The 19,724-nt window shown below is 39.1% G+C and overlaps 1 protein-coding gene across 3 annotated transcripts in view; it reads right to left on the bottom strand.

Moving 5' to 3' along the window:
• The window catches only part of LOC102695974 (dihydropyrimidinase-related protein 1), a 57,665-nt gene that overhangs the window by 12,986 nt on the left and 24,955 nt on the right, over nucleotides 1-19,724 (bottom strand). For all 3 annotated transcript variants that reach the window (XM_015344870.2, XM_006629603.3, XM_015344871.2), the window contains exons 3-9: nucleotides 19,050-19,234; nucleotides 12,399-12,563; nucleotides 11,309-11,370; nucleotides 8,850-8,930; nucleotides 2,698-2,766; nucleotides 1,626-1,746; nucleotides 510-666 (exon numbers count right to left, since the gene is read on the bottom strand). In XM_015344870.2, coding sequence (XP_015200356.2) covers nucleotides 510-666; nucleotides 1,626-1,746; nucleotides 2,698-2,766; nucleotides 8,850-8,930; nucleotides 11,309-11,370; nucleotides 12,399-12,563; nucleotides 19,050-19,234 — 840 coding nt within the window. The remainder of the gene's footprint in view (nucleotides 1-509; nucleotides 667-1,625; nucleotides 1,747-2,697; nucleotides 2,767-8,849; nucleotides 8,931-11,308; nucleotides 11,371-12,398; nucleotides 12,564-19,049; nucleotides 19,235-19,724) is intronic.

Raw genomic sequence — 19,724 nt, 5'->3', positions numbered from 1 at the left:
TTTGATACTGTTTCAATTGGCAGTGAGAATGAAAAATATTGTCTCTGTACTGACTGCAGAAGAGAAACATTGACCTGTCACTAGTGTTTCAGGCGGCAGAGACAGTACAGGACTTTGTTCTCTCAGCCAAGTGCTGGGCTGAGGCACCAAGACTGTTGGTACACTGATTGGGGTAATCAGTAAATCTGAGAACTATTGTTTTAGTTAAGTAGTTGTAATTTTCACAAAAACATTTCTGCAGCATGTTTGATTAGGTTAATAATCACAGCAATAAAGTGAGCCTTCATTGTAAGATACATATTTTCATCGTTAAAGCAATGTTAGCCCAGACCTCAAAGTCAGTTAGTGTGTGGCAGAGAATACAGCATACAGACATTGCCTTTCTAACCTCTCTTGGCCATGTTCTCAAAACAGGGACTTCTCCAAAACATACTGTACTTTATGTACCATTCAGAAAAAAGATCTGCTTCAACTGTAAATAACCACACATTTTCAAAGACAGATCATACCAAGCCAGAAGTGAATTGAGGTGGTCTGGTGTCGTAGTATCAGGACTCAATGGAGGAGATGTCACAAAAGCTGCTCCCTTGGCCCAGTTCTTACTCCAGTAGTGAGTTCCGTCTGTACCAAGGCTCGCAGTGATCGGCTCTCCAAACACTACAGCTCCTAGGGTTTCAGGTTAAAAATAAGACATTAGTATAAATCTACTGTATGTTTAAAAGCAAAAAGCCTTTTTTATGACACGATAATACTTCATTGTTTGACGTCTCAGAACATTGTCTCGCATCAAAGCATCTACAATATTTACACACACAGAAACTTACAACCCATGTAAACAGCACAAGCAAACATTACATTAGAAAAATAATATTTGATAACAGACTATACCCATACATATTGATTTTGTACCACTCACAGAGAAATCCACACAAATTAAACCAGAGCCCTGTAAATTTACTCACAATGATACAAAGCCCATACTGTATAATTACACATCACCCCTTCACCTTTGCACATGATCCACTGATTGAACTTGGTCATAACCTATTACTCCTTAGATCCACAGGCAGCACAATCATTTGTAAAAAGAATCGTCAAAAGAGAATGAAAAGCAGTGGTAAACTCACACAACCTTCGGGCATGTCAGTTATCACATCAGAAGAAAGTGTATTATTAACTTTAGCCCACTGCAATTGTCTCATATGGAATTAACTGTGCCAAAACATGTGGATTGATCTGTAATTGGATCTTTCTTAATAACAAAATATCTGGTCGGATTGTGTTAAAAGCTGACGAAATGCCAAGGAAAAGTACTCTAGCGTATAAGCTGTTTGTCCAAATGCTTTTAAATAAATTAAATGAGGTAAACTACTGCACGAAATAGACCATCCTTGCCATTTACTGACGTAGTGAGATTCAAAGGCAAAGTCCTCTTCAAAGATTCCAAAACGAAATGTTTAAGCTGACATCATGGGCAACAAAGCAGGGCACTGAACACATCACCTCCCACTTTTTGGCAGTACCTTCTGACAAGTCTCTTAAGAACCTGTTACTTCTGGCACAGTTCACCCCAATGAAATGGATATGAAAGGATACAAAAAGGAATAAGTAAAAAAAATACAGACCTTTCTTCTTGGACTGAGCAATGATGTCAGCAGCACTCTTGCTCATCACCTTGGTGATGTACACTGGGCAGTTGACTCGGTTTCCTAATGTGATGGCACGGAAAACAGCCTCTGACTCCAGCTGCAAGACAAGACACTCGAGTCAGCCACAAAGATGGAGAACTCCCTTTCACTAAGCGGCTCTTTGCACCCTTGCCAAGAGACTTAAAGGACAGCAACAGACTGAAACCCCTTGTTGTTTTATTTTCACAAATCCTCTGTCTGCTCCTTGTGCTCCAAAACTGACATTTCCATGTGCAGAGAATATGTCCATTCAAGTCCACTCAACTCAGTAAATCTAGCCTTTCAAATTTTAAGGGCGCAGTATTAAAAGCTTGATTATAACTGAAGTGCAATGCCAAGCTTTCACCATATTTTTTTAAATAAAATCAAGACCATTAGTAGTAGAAAGGTCAATTATCCAGTGACTGGAATGAGAAACAGGACTCTGAGTTTGAGTGCCTATTGAAGCCCCAACACATGTGTACCGTACTATATGTCTCAAGTACTGATAATTTTGTCACAGTTTTATTTTCCTATATAGTGTGGGGATTTGTGGATTCTCCATCAAACATCAAACACAGCAGCTTTATTAAGCTTATACTAAGTAATACTGTATACTGACTAATTTGGTATTAACATTGAACAAATGTGGTTTCCCTTCCTTACAAAACTACTGTAATACTGACAATGTATTCTTCTAAATCACATGGGTAAAAGCCTATTACAAAAGTAAAACAACCTCTTCTGCATAGCTGGTGCACATACAGTAAATACTGAAACTAAATTCAGTTACTGAGAAGCTAATGTAATACTGCAGTTTTGTGTGAGACTGACGATTAATTAAAAATCGAAATTGACTGAAAATGTTTCTTCACTTAAATGTAGATGTTTCACCATAATGTTTAACTAATGAGAACAAAAATCTGTTTATGAGAATTGTTTTTACAAAAATGCATACTGTACATTGTGTTGTAAGATACACTGTATTTTAAAGTGTTAATGGTACAAAGGAAATACTGGAGGTCCTTACTTCTTCAGGACGACTCAGTGCGTGTCCCTCTGGTCCAGTTATGCCCATGCTGAGTATCCTGTTTTGTTCCTGCACGAATCAGAAAAAAAACATCTTAGTATCTACTGTATCATGTGGCTTTTACTTCAATACCAAAGGCTACTGCACAATGAAAATTTGACAGTCTTTAGGAGTTTTACACCAAATTCGAGAGGATGGTCAGATCCTATTCTCACCTATTTTCATGCATCTATATATATATATAATTCCACAGACTTTCATTTGCACATCTGTTATATACCCCACCCACCTACACATTTTCACCATTGCAGCAGCTCCCTGACTCATTCCGTAAAAAACGTGTGTGTGCGGAGTGTCATTCTGCCTCAACTAGGCGAGTTTCCCCAAACAGCCTCTGACACAATCCATCATAATATCACATTTATTAGGATCTGACCAAACTACAGAATAGCTCATTGTGTGCACATAAAATTTAATAATGTACTCTACCTTTTTAACAGCAATAATATAAATTGTTTGATTGTCTGAGCTCAGGTGATGCAATTTAAAAAAAATTCAAACCATGTAAAAGTAGTGCAAAATTGCTGTCAATAAAGAAGAGGCCATTCTGCTCATCTAATTCATAAGATTGTTTTTAGTAATTATTTCAAGACAAGTTCAAGCCTATTTCAAAATTAGTTCAACTATTTTAGCCGTTCAGCATAGGATACTCCTTTAATCCCTGGAATCTTTCTATTGTGGGTAGCCTTGGAGCCTTCTTTGGGTGTGAGAAAGAGTGTAAGTAAGTGGCTTACTGCCCTGTCTTTCTCACACCTGAAGAAGGCTATACGGCCGAAATGTTGTGTTTTCTTTCTTCTCTTTTCAGCGTCTAACAAACCTTTTACTATATGTACAGTAATGTCCCTTCAACTCATCTCATCCTTTGCAGCTGCCCTCTGGCCACTCCTCACTCTGCATGGGGGTCCCAGACTCCTCATCCTGTGACTAGGCTGGTCCTCAGTCAGGTGGGTTTAGACAAATTTACTGTGACTAAAACACTCTATAAACCTTTCAATAGGCTTAATTCTTGGGTGTTGTTATTCCTAGGAAGTTATAGGATGTGTGATTTATCTTCACAGTGGCCATTGATAATCCACAGACATTTAAGAATTACAACAGTAATTAATAGATTTTGGAGTGATTGCTTCACAAAATTCATTTACAAGGTTTCACAAGATTCCTATTTCTAAGACGTGTCAAATCATGTGCTTGATCTTTGCTTTTCAGAAGGTCCATGGTGAACTTCAGAAATTGCTAAAAAAGTTTAAGGACTGGAAGTATCTAAATGCTTACAAAATCTAGACTCATAGGGAAGGATCAAGGCCGTTCCAAAAAGTGAAGTGAAAAAAGTGAAGCCTGCAACAATTCTGCAAAAATATTTTATCAGTAAAGAGTGAAGTGCTCAGTTAATACATTGGCTAAATAATTCCTAATGCATTTTAATTCAATGTGCGTGGAGAATAATTTATCATCTAAAATAATAATGTGCTAAATTGATGGCGTAATTCCTTAGTTTTCCATAATGTCAACTACGCCCATCCCTTTGTCGGCCATAAATCACTCCCTGACGAAGATCTATTTGGATCAAAATGTCTTCAGCAACATTATGCTTTGTCAGAATAGCTTTTGAATATATTGTAACAGTGGTGTGTTTTTATCAGTCGGCTTGGAAGATGCAGAGGTGGCCAGTTCGGACTTAATTTTCACAGAATTAGAATGGGTAGGTGTGAAGATTTCACCCTTTAGTAAGAAAATAATTTTTATAGTACAATACTTATAATACCCCTCCTTGGAATGAGGCAATAGATAAAATTATTAACTATTTAGTCCTTCTTTTCAAAATCTAAAATTATTCTCTATATTCCTTATGAGTAAAGTCAGTTTTTTAGTAAAAAGGTGTTTTTAAAAATCAACCCAAATATAAAGCCAAGATTAAAAAATAATGTACTTTATCACACCCATAATCAAAACATTTTCCAAGCAGGAGCCACCTGATAAATAGATAAATATTAAATTTAAAAAAACCCGCTAGATGTCTAGATGGAATTGCAATGAAAGATTCACATCTTTTCCTTGACATACTAATATGTATTCTATTGTCATATTTTCCCATCCCAAAAATAGACACAGTTTTTATGTTCACTGCCTCCGAACAGACTGGTTTTGTTCACATCTCAACATTTCTAATTTAGTCACAGACTAAAGCAAGATCTCAAGCCATCCTGCAGCAGTAAATTTCAAAACCTTTGGCAGTTGTAAATTACTAGTTCCTTTGATGCCAGATTTTATTTGGATAGAAAGAGAAACTGAAAACTAAAAAGGCACTACAAAGTATAAGGTGAATTTTGTAGTGCCACTTGGGTCTGAAATCTGCTTTGTTACGCATTCCACTCGCGTCTCTGTCCCGTCTTGCATTCCCACGCACACAGTCTTTAGCAAACGCTCACGCCGCAAGTAATACACCTACAGTATCATCGTTTACTCCCGTCACTATTTTACTTCTCCTCTTTCCTTACTTCCCTGCTCACTATTGCAGATACTCCTAGAGATCCCAAATGCGCATTTTTCTCTTCTAAGCCTAAACCTTGTTTTCGACTTTGCCTTCCGTTTTGGATTGTTGCCCTCTCGTCGTCTCTCCCGTGTTCAGACCTAATCGCTTGCTTCCTGGTTTCGTTCTTCGCTAAGTGATTTGATTCGTTGCCCTCTCGTCGTCTCTCCTGTGTACAGACCTACTCGCTTGCTTCCTGGTTTCGTTTTTTGCTTAGCGATTCGGCTTGGTGATTTCCTTTTCTCTTGAGTCCTGCACAGGATCCATACACCCTATCTGCCCAACCTGACAGAATAGTGAGCCACATCATGGATCCAGCGGAACAGAATAACACTGCTGCCTTTTTTCGAAAGCAGTCCGGTCCTATTTGACAACTAACTGCTGCAGTTCAGCGTCTAGTGGACCACACCACCCGTTCGCCACATCCTCAGGCGGCCTCTGTGCCAGCTCCTCCCCTGGCTGCTGCTGCTTGCCCCTTGCCCCACCCCGGAGAAATTTGAGGGAGACCCAGCAAAACTCCAAAGTTTTTTAACCCAGTGCTGGATGGCCTTCTACCTTTGCCCGGATTGTTTTCCCACTGACAGAGAGAAGATCGCCTTCATGATCTCCCACCTCTCCGGTCGAGCCCTGGACTGGGATACTACCCTCCTCGCTCAGAATCTTCCCGTGACCACCATTGCCAAGCATTTTTCTGCTGCCATGCAGTCCATTTTTGGTCAGCTCCACTCCCACCATGTAGCCATCTCCTGTCTCACCTCTCTCACTCAGGGTTCCCATTCCTTCCAAGATTATGCTATGGAATTCCACCTTTTGGCCTCCCAAGTGCCCTGGAATGAAGAGGCTCTCATCTACCAGTTCTACCACGGATTGTCTACTGCCTTTCAGGACCACTTCACATACCTTCCACTCGACTTTCCCTCCTTGGAGCACCTTATCTCCCGTCTAGCCGAGATTGACATCAGGCTCCAAGAACACCGCTCCCAGGTTCAACCCCCTTCTTTTTTTTTCGTTGAGAAGAAGGATGGATCCCTGCAGCCCTGCATTGACTATAGGGGTCTGAATGAGATCATAATCAAACACAATCCCTTTCCTCCCCCTCATTAACTCTGCGTTGGAATCTTGATCTTCGGGTTGCCCTTTTGGTCATTGAGTATCAGGTCATGCCCTTTGGTCTGGCTAACGCTCCTGCCGTATTCCAGGGCTTTATGAATGACATTTTCAGGGACATCATTCAGAAGTACGTCCTGGTCTACCTGGATGATATTTTGATTTTTTTCTCACAACATGGATGACCATATTCTTCACGTCCACGAAGTCCTCACCCGACTCATTGATAACAACCTCTATGCCAAATTGGAGGGGTGTACTTTCCATACTACCAGGATCCATTTTTTGGGACATATAATCTCCTCTCTCGGGGTTGAGATGGACCCTTCTAAGGTCTCCACAATCCTGAACTGGCCCACACCCAGGAACCTAAAACAAGTGCAGCATTTCCTGGGCTTTGCCAATTATTACCGGCGTTTCATCTGAAACTTTAGTTCTGTTGTAGCACCCATCACGTCCCTTACTCGAATAGGCCCTAGACAGGGCAGGTGGACCCCGGTGGCTGAGAGGGCCTTTCTTCGCCTCAAGCAGAACTTCTCTACGGCCCCAGTTCTCCGTCATTCTGATCCCTCTCTCCCATTTGTGCTCGAGGTCGATGCCTCTGCCCTTGGGGATGGTGCTATTTTGTCTCAACACCATGGTCAGAAGGGTACACTCCATCCGTGTACCTTCTTTTCTAGGCGCCTTTTCCCTGCAGAGATTAATTATGAGGTCGGGAACAGGGAACTCTTGGCCATCAAGCTTGCCCTGGAGGAGTGGAGGCACTGGCTGGAGGGGGCTCAACATCCCTTTACTATCCTCACGGACCACAAGAACTTAGCCAACCCGCAGTCTGCTAAACGCCTCAACCCTCACCAAGCTAGGTGGGTCCTGTTCTTCTACAGGTTTCTTTTCTTCATTACCTATACCCCAGGCTCCAAGAACATGAAAGCCGATGCCCTTTTCCATCGCATTCATCTCCAGGGACTTACGTTCCTGGGTTTCTGAAGCGGACATCCTGGATCAAAACCTCATTCAGGACTTCTTTCGCACCCATCGCACTCTGGCTAGTGGGTTGTCAGGAGCCGACCCTGGGGGGGGGGGGGGGGTGTACTGTCACGCATTCCACTCGCGTCCTGTCTTGCATTTCCACGCGCACAGTCTTTAACAAAGGCTCAAGCTGCAAGTAATACACCTATCACCGTTTACTCCCGTCACCATTTTAGTTCTCCTTTCCTCGCTTCCCTCACTATTGCGGATACTCCTAGAGCTACCAAGTGTGCATTATTCTCTTCTAAGCCTAAACCTTGGTATTTGATTTCTAGCCTGCTCCTCGTTTTCGACTTTGCCTTTCGTTTTGGAGTGTTGCCCTCTCGTTGTCTCTCCTGTGTACAGACCTACTCGCTTGCTTCCTGGTTTCATTTTTTACTTAGTGATTTGGCTTGGTGATTTCTTTCTCTCCTGAGTCCTGCACAGGATCCATACACCCTATCTGCCCAACCTGACAGCTTTATGGTCAACAAACTCAGTAACTTTAGTTGTTGGTTTTTGTTTATGGAGTATTTTGAACAGCTTTTACTGCCTTTTCTATCTTTAAGTGACCTCGTTTCTTAACTGTAGCACTGTAGTTCCAAATCATCTCATCTCATCATTAATAAATTATATTAATGATGAGAAGCAAGATGAAGGTCTCTTACATTTCCACATACCTAATTCTCTAAGATTCTGAATTCTTATCTCATTAATAAATGTCCTTCTTTGGCACCATTTGGAACTACTTTTGGTGCTTTTATGGCAATTTACTCCAATTAACATTCATTTTAGTTATAGTTTTGATATTTTATACCTACAACAATGCCTATGTATTGCACATACAGTACGTACAGTGCATACACTATTTTATGATTGAAAGTACTCTAAATTATTTAACTTGGTTTATGAAATTGAATGGAATCAACCATTAAGTATTGGTTTAACTTAATATGACTGTAAAGACAAAAGTCTTAAATGTACTGTAAAAGTGTGTTATATAATAAAAATATCCTAATTGATGATTGTTTATGGAATATATCAAAATCAACAATGCAGACATAACTGAAAAGCAATGACTTGTGCTCAGCTTTCTCTGACATTTTCTCTGTTAAAACATGTTTTTTACCTTTTAATTTCAAGAAGACAAAGACAAACAAAAAATACTACACAAAGGACAATCTCAGAAATAATATATCTGGTGGGTAGCTGTGTCAGCATACGTAGGCCGCGAAGGAACAAGTAATAGGTTTATTCTCTGCTGAAAAGAGAAGAAAGAAAACACATCTGGCTGTGGAGCCTTCTTCAGGTGTGAATATTAATGACACCCGCACAAGGCTCCACAGCCGAAACGTTGTTTTTTGTTTCTTCTCTTTTCAGCATGGAATAAACCTATTACTTCTTCCTCAGAAATAATATGCCTTCTGAGAAACAAAAACAAGTCTCTCACCTGAGCAATCAAGTCTCCATTTTCAGCATGTAGCAGGACCACTGCTCCCAGCCCCTTCAGGAAAGTGAAAGCTTCATAGAGCTGTCAAAGAAGCAGGATATTAGTCAAGAACCCACAACACAGCCATCTTGGATACAGTATCTCTTCCATCCCTCAGGATTTCTCTCGGCATAGTGTTCAGGCTCTGTTGATAAAATAGCATAAATAGTGAACTAAGAAAGTGAGGGAAAGCTGACCTAACTACAAAAGAAAACCCGAAACACACGGTCTTCGGTGTCTTCAAACGAGCTACTGTAGCTTACCTTCACTGACTACCCAAAACCATACAAGACAAAAGGCACTGTCCCATACTAAACTAGGGTTACTAATACAAAAATCAACTATGTGTGCAGAATGTACCCAATAACCTAAACTAACCCTTTAAACAAAAGTTCACACAAATACACAAGTGAACTAGGATTACAATTAAGGGAAAATGAGAGTAGTCAACAGGAACAGGGTACAAAAGAACACAAATGTTGAACATATAACACATTAGGGCAAGGTAATGGCAAAACAAGGATAAACACACAAACAAATGAAAGTACACAGGGATGAACACAAACCAACAAAACCTGAAGCTATACAAAAACACACATGAACAAAACGAAGCCGAAGCAAAAACCAAAAGCAACGCAAAACCGAAGCGGAGCCAACCAGGACCAAAGTCAAACAAGAGGCCCTTTCATTCAGACAACCTCCAAGTTATATACTAGATAATCTGCATTCCGATTGGCCAAGAAGCTGATTGATGATGACGTCACATGGAAACAATGATGTAATCATGGACCAATGGGGGAGGGTCAGGAAGTGTGGAACATAGAAACAAAACACATGGACCACACACTGGGACGTAACATACAGTACAGTATATTGTCAATCAGTAACCAAACTGATGCTTCGCTTGAAAGAAACAAGCACAACAAAGACCAATGACCAGTCTTATCTTTCTTCAACTTGGTGGATGCCCTTCTAGAAATATGTCCAGGATAAATACAATGTAATAATCTAGAGGAGCATTGTGAGGAGCAGATGCTCATTATTTGTGCTCTTAAGATCTTAAACCTTGGAATTCTTACTGAGAGGTATAATGTTTTGTCTATTCATTATGTCTCTCCTGAACTGAGGCACCAATTATAGCCAGGATGAGCTCCCCCAGACCCTTAAAATAAATGGTGTACATTTAGATATTTCAGATTCTTGTCAACAGACCACAGCACAATACAGTATGTCTCTAGATATTTATGGGTACATTCCCTATACGGGTATGTTACACTTATGTACTGATGTACATACAGTATGTACAGTACAGTATGTACATACAGTACTGTATCCTTAAATGGACAATGAAACACTACTGTGAGTCACACTTAAAATGATCTTTAAACAATAAATTGTTAATATAACAACCATAAATATGCCATTTTAATATATGTACAAAACAATGATCCACTATGATTATCCACAGTTTGGTAATGATCGCTGAAATATAGGCATGACAAATCCCACCATTAGGAGTAAAACCTTAAACAAAAGGATTCATATAATACTGTACATAAAGAAATTACAGTTTGTCTGATTTTGGTCTTATTTTTCATGATTCAAAGAAACTGTACCCTTGATTATACAGTACATAATACTCAGTCTTTAAGAATGCCACAATAATTGAACTCTTTTGATTTGAAACATTACGTCATCAGCAAAGAACAACATCATTTCTGAAAGGTAATTTCTTTCTGAGCCAGGCTGCAGAGTACATACAGTCCTGTACACGATTTTTTGAAGGGGTTGGTACACCTATCTGTGTTACGCATTTTAAGACAACAGCATAATTCTAGTAACTAATAATTAGCCGTTGATGGCAGGTGATGTCAGTAAATTTGATCAGGTTACCGGAGTTTGTAGCTCAAGCAGCAAAGACACTTGCGTGAGTTTTATGATCACAGGTTGGAGTCATGTCACTTGCCCACAGCTGCCTGAGATCTGATTTCATGGTGGTGCTAGTCCACCAGGGCTCTCTTAGCTCTCAGCGACCAGTCCTGCCTGTTGCTCCATGAGGGCTGTGCTGTCTGTGACATGTTGAAAGACAGTGGCTCGTACAGCAAGTTGGCAAGTCAGAGGTGTCTGCCTCCTCTTCCTCATTCTACCCTGTGTGTAGGCCATGAGGATTGCCGCTGGGAGCCGAGATGTGAAAGATCATCAATTCCAAATTGGGTCAGTGGAATAAAACTAATATTGCTTAAATTATAGTAAACACTAAAAAGTACCAGTACCATCGGCAAAGTTGTGGTACCTTGTTACAAAACCCTCACACCAATCCTTTTAACACCCTTCCTGAACCATGATTTTTCATTATTCAACTTCTGCAGAAAAGCCTTTGAAATCCAGTGGCAAAAAGGGGGCCAATTAATGAATCTTACCTGGCTGTCCGTCATCTGAAAGATGTCCTTGTATGCCATATAGACTTGGAATGAGTTAATTCCTTTTCAAAGAAGGCAAAAGGATAAAGCATTACATTTAGCAGCTGCTATCAAATTCACCATTTCTGTCAGTACTGGGGATATTTCTGGGAAAATATCAGTGGACATTAAGCACCACAGTGTTTACATTGTCAACACAATTAGTCAAACCTTTGCCTTCCAGAAGCATCACCATGTATCGTGAATCCTGAAGATAAGAGATCATGCCAAAAATGTCACATTTTAAATGCTGGACCAAAAAAGCTTTAACATAACAAAATATGCTAACAAGTTAACAGCTCATTCAGTCAATGCATGGCACTTGAATGTGCTTTCTGTCTGAATATTTATGCAATGTCGTTCTACTAAGATAACTGTAGCTATAAATGATTGGCACTTAGCAAGACATTTAAATGGGCCCAAGTGGCACCTAATTCAGCCCTCTTAATTCTCCACCAATTTTATAGGCCACTAAACGAAATCAGATGATCTGCTAAAATTAATGGAGTGATTTCTCTTCTGCCGGAGTCTACATTTATATAATACAGAACAAATTTATTTATACAGACAGAGCTATCTGTGACATCTAACTTTGACTTTAAATAAGCAAAAGCAGACATAAAATCTGTTAACCTGTACTTTGAAATGTCCACAGCCCATTAAAATCCTTTGATTTCACAGAGCCTGCTTGCTTTTAAATCGCACCATAATCCTGAAAGCACAGCATAGTTTCATCAGCATATTTATGGGTAAATGCAATCTTGTAAAAACTTTCTGTGAATTCACTCATGGTGCGTCTATAATTTTGTTTTGAAATAAAAATGTATACAGATTTATTTTTTAGACAAATCTACCCCCTTGGCCAGCAAAACAAATCACCTATTGAGGAATCCAAGCTATCAGAACTGCACATGCAGCAATCGAGCCGTTGAATAGACACCCCTTAGACGGACAGTCACCCAACCCACTAAAAGAAATGAATTACAGTGAGAACGGAGTTTGCTAGCTCCACATCAGGGGTTTCAGAAGATCAGAGCTCAGCGCTGCTCACCTTTTTCTTGCACAAGCACCTCCAACTCCTCCTTGACTCCTTCGTGCCAGTGGGGGATGTCAATATGCAGGGCATAGTCACAACAGGACTTGTTGTCTGCTGCTTCGTGCCACTTCTCAAAGGCAGCCAGAAGACTCCCTCCAGGCTGGGGGACCACATGGTCAACTGAAAGACAATAAACCAACTTATGTCAACCCACAAACAGAAACCATTGATTTGAAATGTCTTAGACATGAAGGCCCAGAGCAAACTAGTCTCATTGTAATTTGTACATTATCCTACAATCCATTACCAAAAAGCCACTTGACCTGGTCAGGGAATCACAACTTGGAGCCTCTGCTGGATGCAGTGGACACAAGAATGCTCTTACTTTTGATGGTATGTCAGTCCATGGCAGATCCACAGAGAAAGAGATGATTAAGAAATGCCAACCAAATCTAGGTTGTATTAGGTTGATGGAAGGAAATCTAATAAACCCTCAGATAATATGGAAACACTACACGGAAGGTGCCCTAGCCTGAAGTCAAACCTCACACTCAGGAGTTGTGAGGCAGCAGTGTTAAATGTCATTCCATTGAGAAAAAATACTAACTTCTGAAGATGATGTTTTTAAGCTTTCATCCGAGTGTCAATATACTTAAGTGGGATACTTGACTCGTCTAATAGTTAACCATTTTACACAATATTCATATGTGGGCTAAACTTAAACTTCACACACCTTCAAAACCAAAATCTATTACTTGGGGCTGGAAATAACTGTTTAATTACCAGCCTAAAAACCGTAGCAATCCCAAAACTTCATTACTGAGAACTACTTCATAGACAATACAAAGTGTAACAGGCAAGCAATGGAATAATAGGAAGATATTTAACAAATGTGTAATAAAACAGCAGGGAAAACAGATGGTGCAATTAACTTCTCAGTTTGATTTTCATAAAGCTATCCACCCTTAGATCTCTCCTCCTTAATGTCTGTTATTGTTTTAAAAACAAATACGCAAATCAAGAGAAAATGTTTGTAATGAAGTAAAATGATTTATTAATCCTGAAATGTAAAATCATTCAAAGCCATTTTAGAGTTTTGTTTTTACTTATGGAAGCCACACTGTAAACTGACTTATAAACTGCCAACACTTTTAAGTAAGGTACTATAGATTAGTTCTTGAATATAACTTTAAGCGTCATGCAATTTCATGAAAAACATGTGAGGAACAAGTTAATTCTCTGCTGAGGAATTAACTTCTACAAAGTAACAGCTGAAATGTTGTTTATGTTTTGTTGTATTTATTTTATTTTCATGCAACAATGTGCTAAATGTGCAGTGTGCAAAGGATGTGCTGTTTGTGTGAAAACACGCCATTCAGGAGTTGTTTAAATATGCTGGCAGGGTGACTATGAAAAATGTGAATTAAATTAATTTTATTAACTAATATTATTTAACTCATTCTAATTTGAGAACACCTGTTTGCCTATTTTATAATAATTATTATTTCATTTAGCACCTTTCATAACACATTATTTCCAGTTTCTTTGCAATAAAATAAAACGGTAGCCAAAACTTTAGAAATATATAAACATACCGTATATACAAAGAATTAAAGGCTAGAGTAAGTTTTAAGATGGAATTTAAAAGTACTGACTTTTATGATTATTTTTGCTAAACAATTAATATTCTATTTTTATATCATTTAAACAGGTACATACTAGATAAAACAAGCTTTTTGATTTTACAAATATTATTTTTATCCATAATCTATTTTAGTTTCAAGTCTATATTAATGACAGATCAATATTAATATCTGTATATACTGTACAAACAGCATTAAAACACACAATTCATACAGACATTATTGAAAATAAATGTGTTTTTAACTCTGAAAAAAAAATAGAAGCCCTAGAGGGATTGTAATCCCTCCTCTTAAGGGCGCTCTTTCACATTTTAGTTGATTTTGTGCACCTGCCTCAAATCCAGCCCCTCCTTATAAGCCAGACGCTCACTCTATTCTGGGCTCACTCTATACTTTGTCTTGTTTTCATCTCGTCTGAATTTCCCGGTTTTGGGACTCTTGGACTTCGCCCCGGATTTCCCCCCCTGGACTCCCTCGGACTTGTTTACCATGGTCACAACCCTGAGCACCAGTGCACCGTCATCACGCCGCCCTGTTTGTCAACCTGCCCAGTTCCTCATCGTCTCCTCCCCATGTCTGTTTCACTCCCTTCTGGATTCTGCCATCTGCATAGGGCCCTAACCAACGTATCATAACATCAGGAGTGTTTCCTTATCTCCCTCAAGGCCCAGCTGTGTTGCTAAGGAAATCGTTTCTACCATAGGTGGATTTCAAGCACTTTCTTTCATGAGTGTGAAGATCTCCATCTATGTTATGTTTCTTTTCTTCTCTTTTCAGCATGGAATAAATCTTAACATATTCCTTTGCAGCCTACTCATGCTGACGCAGCTACCTAATTGAACTAATCTCCATCTATACTACTGTACTTCTACTACTAATAATAAAAATAATACTAATGCCTTACACTTATATAGCACTCATCCTAACATTTCCCTCCACCAATGTGCAGCACCCACCTGGATGATGAGACGGCAACCATACTGCGCGTAGTATACTCACCACACATCAGCTATCAGTGGGGAGGAGTACAGAGTGATGAAGCCAGTTTATATGGGGATTATTAGGGGATATATACAGTATGGAGATTATTAGAAGATGATTGGTAAACGCCAATGGGACATTTGGCTAGGATGCCGGGGTAACACCCCTACTCTATTCAAGAAATAACCTGGGATTCTTAATGACCACAGGGAGTCAGGACCTCTGTTTTAATGAGCAGTACCTTTTCACAGTATAGTGTCCATGTCACTTTACTGGGGCATTAGGTCCCACACAGACCACAGGGTGAGCGCCCCCTGCAGGCTTTAGTAACACCTCTTCCAGCAGCAACCTTAGTTTTTCCCAGGAGGTCTCACATCCAGGTACTGACCAGGCTCACACCTGCTTAGCTTCAGTGGGTTGCCAGTTGTGCGTTGTGGGGTGATATGGCTGCTGCCAAAGTACTATAAAGCATGAAATATACAGTACTTCTATGAAGTACAGTATTTATACTGTATAAAGCCAGTAAGTCACTTTCTTGTATAGTAGCTGTGATGGAGGTGATTTGGAGAGCAATTAAAGGGTTAAAAGTTTAAAATAAAGTGGTTGAAAAAAGTGAATTTTTCCAAACATAAGTGACTAATGGGTGTCATGGTGGTCTAGTGGTTTGTATTCCTGACCTGAGGTGCTATGTCTTTGGAGTTTGACTGTTCCCCCTGTGTATATGTAGATTTCCTCTGGGTGCTCCACAGTTCAAAGACAGTAATGGTAAGTTAATTGGCTTCTGGAAAAATTGGCCTGTTGTGCATGTTTGTGTCTGTCATGTGCTGCCTTATGCTGGACTGGCGTCCCATCCAGGGTGTCCTCTGCTTTGCATCCATTGCCTGCTGGGATTGGCTCCCCCACGACCCTGATTTGTATAAAGCAGTTTGGAAAAGGATGGATGGATAAAGTGACTAATATCTTGGCTGTTATTTTAGAAGTTAGTATGAGAATGTTTTGCTCACAGAAGTGATTTTTATAATGGTGTTTGTTCCAAAATAAACACAAGAGTCATCCATTTTTAATAACGTGTACTGTAAGAAGGAAAGAGTGACTAAAGTATCTGAAAGACTCTGGACAACTAAACACAAGTCTAGACTAGAAAGAAGAAAGACCAGACTAGAAATCTGAAAAAAAAAACTCACTAACTCCTTAATTTTACCATTCATGACATAACATATTTAAGGCTACCGTGGCTAACATTTCAATTGATGCCCCTTCAGCAATCTGGACTTCTTCTGCCTATACTGTAGGCCTTCTTTTCTTGCATGTGGATAGCTAACACACTGTACTGTACTACATTCTGTAACTAACTCCCCAGGCACATCTTAACAGTCCAATAACTCTTCATAGCAGAAACACAATTTTGGTATAAGCAAATTTAAAGTGTTTTTTTGCCCTCCAACGGCAGGCGGAGCGACACGCCGGTTGGAGTATTCTCGGTCGCATTTAATGGCAACGTCAGCTCCAAGATTTGGTTAAAACCACCAAATGGAGACGGGCGTGCCGACAAGGGGACCCTGCTGATGCAGGATTAACGCTAGGATGAGAGATTTAAAGTGTTTTTTTGAAAAACAGAAAGTGCAGTCCAACAGCACATATGTAATCAAACAACTTATATTACATATATAACTTACTCCCAGGAGTAACACTAAATTATACATTATAAGCTTTAGTTGTAGTGAAAAGATAGATCTTTAAATGCATTTAAACAAATAACAACAGTCCAGTGGATTTGGTCAACACATAAAGGAAGTACTGTACACAAGAAGGTTCTAATGACAATTGTGTGAAATGTGGTCATTAGTAGAGTAAAAGGGGTTTAATCAAGAACATGTAGAAATTTGGATTATATTCATGTAATAAATCCTTAAGGCAGCCTGGAGTTAGATCATTTAGTGCCTTATACAAAAGCAGACAAACTTCAAAGTCCTTGTTAAATTACAAAGACAGCCAGTACAATTTAAATCAGACATGACTTACTGTACATTCTGTTTTACTTACATTTATGTTACCGTATATGTTGTTTTAGTTATTTCACAAGCTGCAGAAATTCTGGGCACAGTGAAGTCCATGTATTATCATCACTCCAGAAACCCCACTACGTACTGCATTCAAATCTAATATTGATTAAATAAAGCTATGTGTCAACATTTCAGCAGCAGATTCAAGGGCCTTAACATAGCAATATCAATATTAACACAAGGCCACGGTACCACAAAGGATTCTTATTTCTGTCAACGATTTAGTTTAGGCACCTTAAACAAAAACACTGAATTCACCAGCTTTCTGAAGCTATTGGAGGGAGCCTATGAGCGTGATCTCACTACACTTTAGCATAGTTTAGCTTGGGGACATTCTGTTGCATTAATATCTTAATGTCAAACAGGAACCTGTAAAACACAGAAACCACAGCAGTAGCATCTGAGTTTGTCTGTAAATAAATCTGAGAGGAACCCAACTCCCTGACAGCAAATAATCTGATGAAGAGACAATGTGCAAATACTAAACAATACAAAGCAGGATAATGACAGCCTGTGCTTGAGAACATGCATGTGCTCTTGAACTGGTTGATTTTGGACTATGACTCTCCCAAGCCTGGCTCTTTCACCCTCTAAAGGTTTGATTTGATGAATACCTGCAGACATCTATTTCCTTGACCAGACATCAGCCTGCTTGAATGGGAACTACAGTACATGGTTATCCCCAATTGGCACCATTTCAGTTTGGAAAGAATTTGTCTGAATAATTTATTTTATGAAATCGCCTTCTCTTCCTCTGAGATGCAGAGAAACAAAAAAAACATTGCATTAATTGTACTTCTCACAGGTTCAGTCATTTAAATCACTTCTTACAAGCACTCTAAGGTCTCTTTTTATGTAATCCTTTTATTTAATCTAGTTAAACACCAGATAAGTCAACTGAGAAGCCAGGCTCATTTGCGATTTTAACAGAGGTCTGCACAGCAGCACAGAAAATAAAAGATTGAAGAAAGAATGAACTGACTCCTGTCCCCCCAAAAGGAATTACTCGAGATGTCTTGCATTTCAATGATTTTCAGAAAAAAAGAGAAAACGGTTGTTTTTAGTTTTTTAACAAAAAATATTTCTATGTTATACGTATATATCAAGCATGATTTGTATAGTGATTTAAATTACACATTGAGCATGTATTTCAAAAGTTGATCATTTGTAGATCATGTTGTCTATACTCAAGGTTGTAACCTTAAATCTATTCGTTGATGTTTTCTGTTTCTGTCTTTAAAATTGTGTCCTGAATAAAACAGGAAGGGCTGGCCAAAAAACTTACACTACTGAAGCATGATAAGAAAACAAAACAAATGCAAACATCAATCATGACTTAACAGCACAATACAATCAGATACAAAACTGGATGGTTTTAGCTTGATTTGTAATTTATTCCAGTCATTTGCTAGAGCAAACTGGTAAGAACAGCAATTACTGATGTAGTATGATAAATGAGCTTGATCCTAAATGTTAAGATGACATAGAAAACTGTAGTTAGGTTGATAAGAACAGGCTTTCCAAATTAAAGATTTGTAATAAAAGCTGAACCATCGATTCATTTGTGTACTTTATTTTTTAAAGAAGGTCAGCCCGAGTGATAAATTTAGAAAATATTTTCTCAAGTGCCATTCTTACATAATGCACATCTTTTAAAAGCTACTGTGAAACAATGATGAAAATGAACACCGGACTACATTAAAGGAAACATACAGTACGATTATGATTGAAAAAATACAATTTAACTGCTCTTATAAAAGAGTTTAGCATCCTGTACGACAAGACACCCGAGTTAAACATAAAGCCTGTATTATTACCTTTCTTTCTAAAAGTCATTGTCAAATCTTACTTTTACCATTTACTTGCAAAATACCTTTTCAACGAATTATAGAGGTTAAACTATCCTTTGAAGATCAGGAAGCACAAGTTTATCATCTTAGCAAATCTAGCCACATTATCCAAGTTAACCTCAGACTTACTTATCATGGTGGTTCCTCCTGCCAGGGCTGCCTTGGTCCCCTGGTAGAAGTCATCTACAGTTGTTGTCCCAAGGTAAGGCTTCTGCAAGTAGGTGTTGACATCGATCCCCCCAGGGAGAACCATACGCCCATTGGCCTCTATAGTCTTCACCCCACCCGGCACTATGAGGTTCTCCCCAATCTGCCTGGAAGGTGGGAAATAAAATACAGAAAAATCATGTCCTTGCTTTTATTGGAAAACCAGCGGCTTTTGTTTCATTTCTTTAGATGGTTCTAAAATAAGAATATCACCTGTCTTTAAAGTGACATTTGACAGGAGTTTGCAAGCGGCACCCACATTGTCATGGACTTAACCCACTACGTCATCACCTTAATCAGATACTTTTCATCAAACAAAGGGTGTAGGTGTAAGAGAAAAAATGAATAAAAATAGATCGCAAAATATATTGCATTGTCAAAACTAGCAATGTTCTCACATCTTAATCAAAGCAAGTGATTTACCCAAACATTCGGTATTCTGTTCTCTGCTGTACGTGCTCCAATAAACATATATTTTAATGTGCTTTATGTGCTTAGAACTGTATAAAAAACATAAAGAAAAAAATAATCATTGCAGCAATTAGAACAGTTATGGGAACACCCTGGAGCTTTCCAGAACTTTTGTTCTGCACATAG

The sequence above is a fragment of the Lepisosteus oculatus genome, chromosome 1 (assembly GCF_040954835.1).
Source record: "Lepisosteus oculatus isolate fLepOcu1 chromosome 1, fLepOcu1.hap2, whole genome shotgun sequence".
Lineage (NCBI taxonomy): Eukaryota > Metazoa > Chordata > Actinopteri > Semionotiformes > Lepisosteidae > Lepisosteus > Lepisosteus oculatus.
The sequence above is the reverse complement of the archived record's forward strand: the minus strand, read 5'-3'. Positions and strand labels throughout refer to the sequence as shown.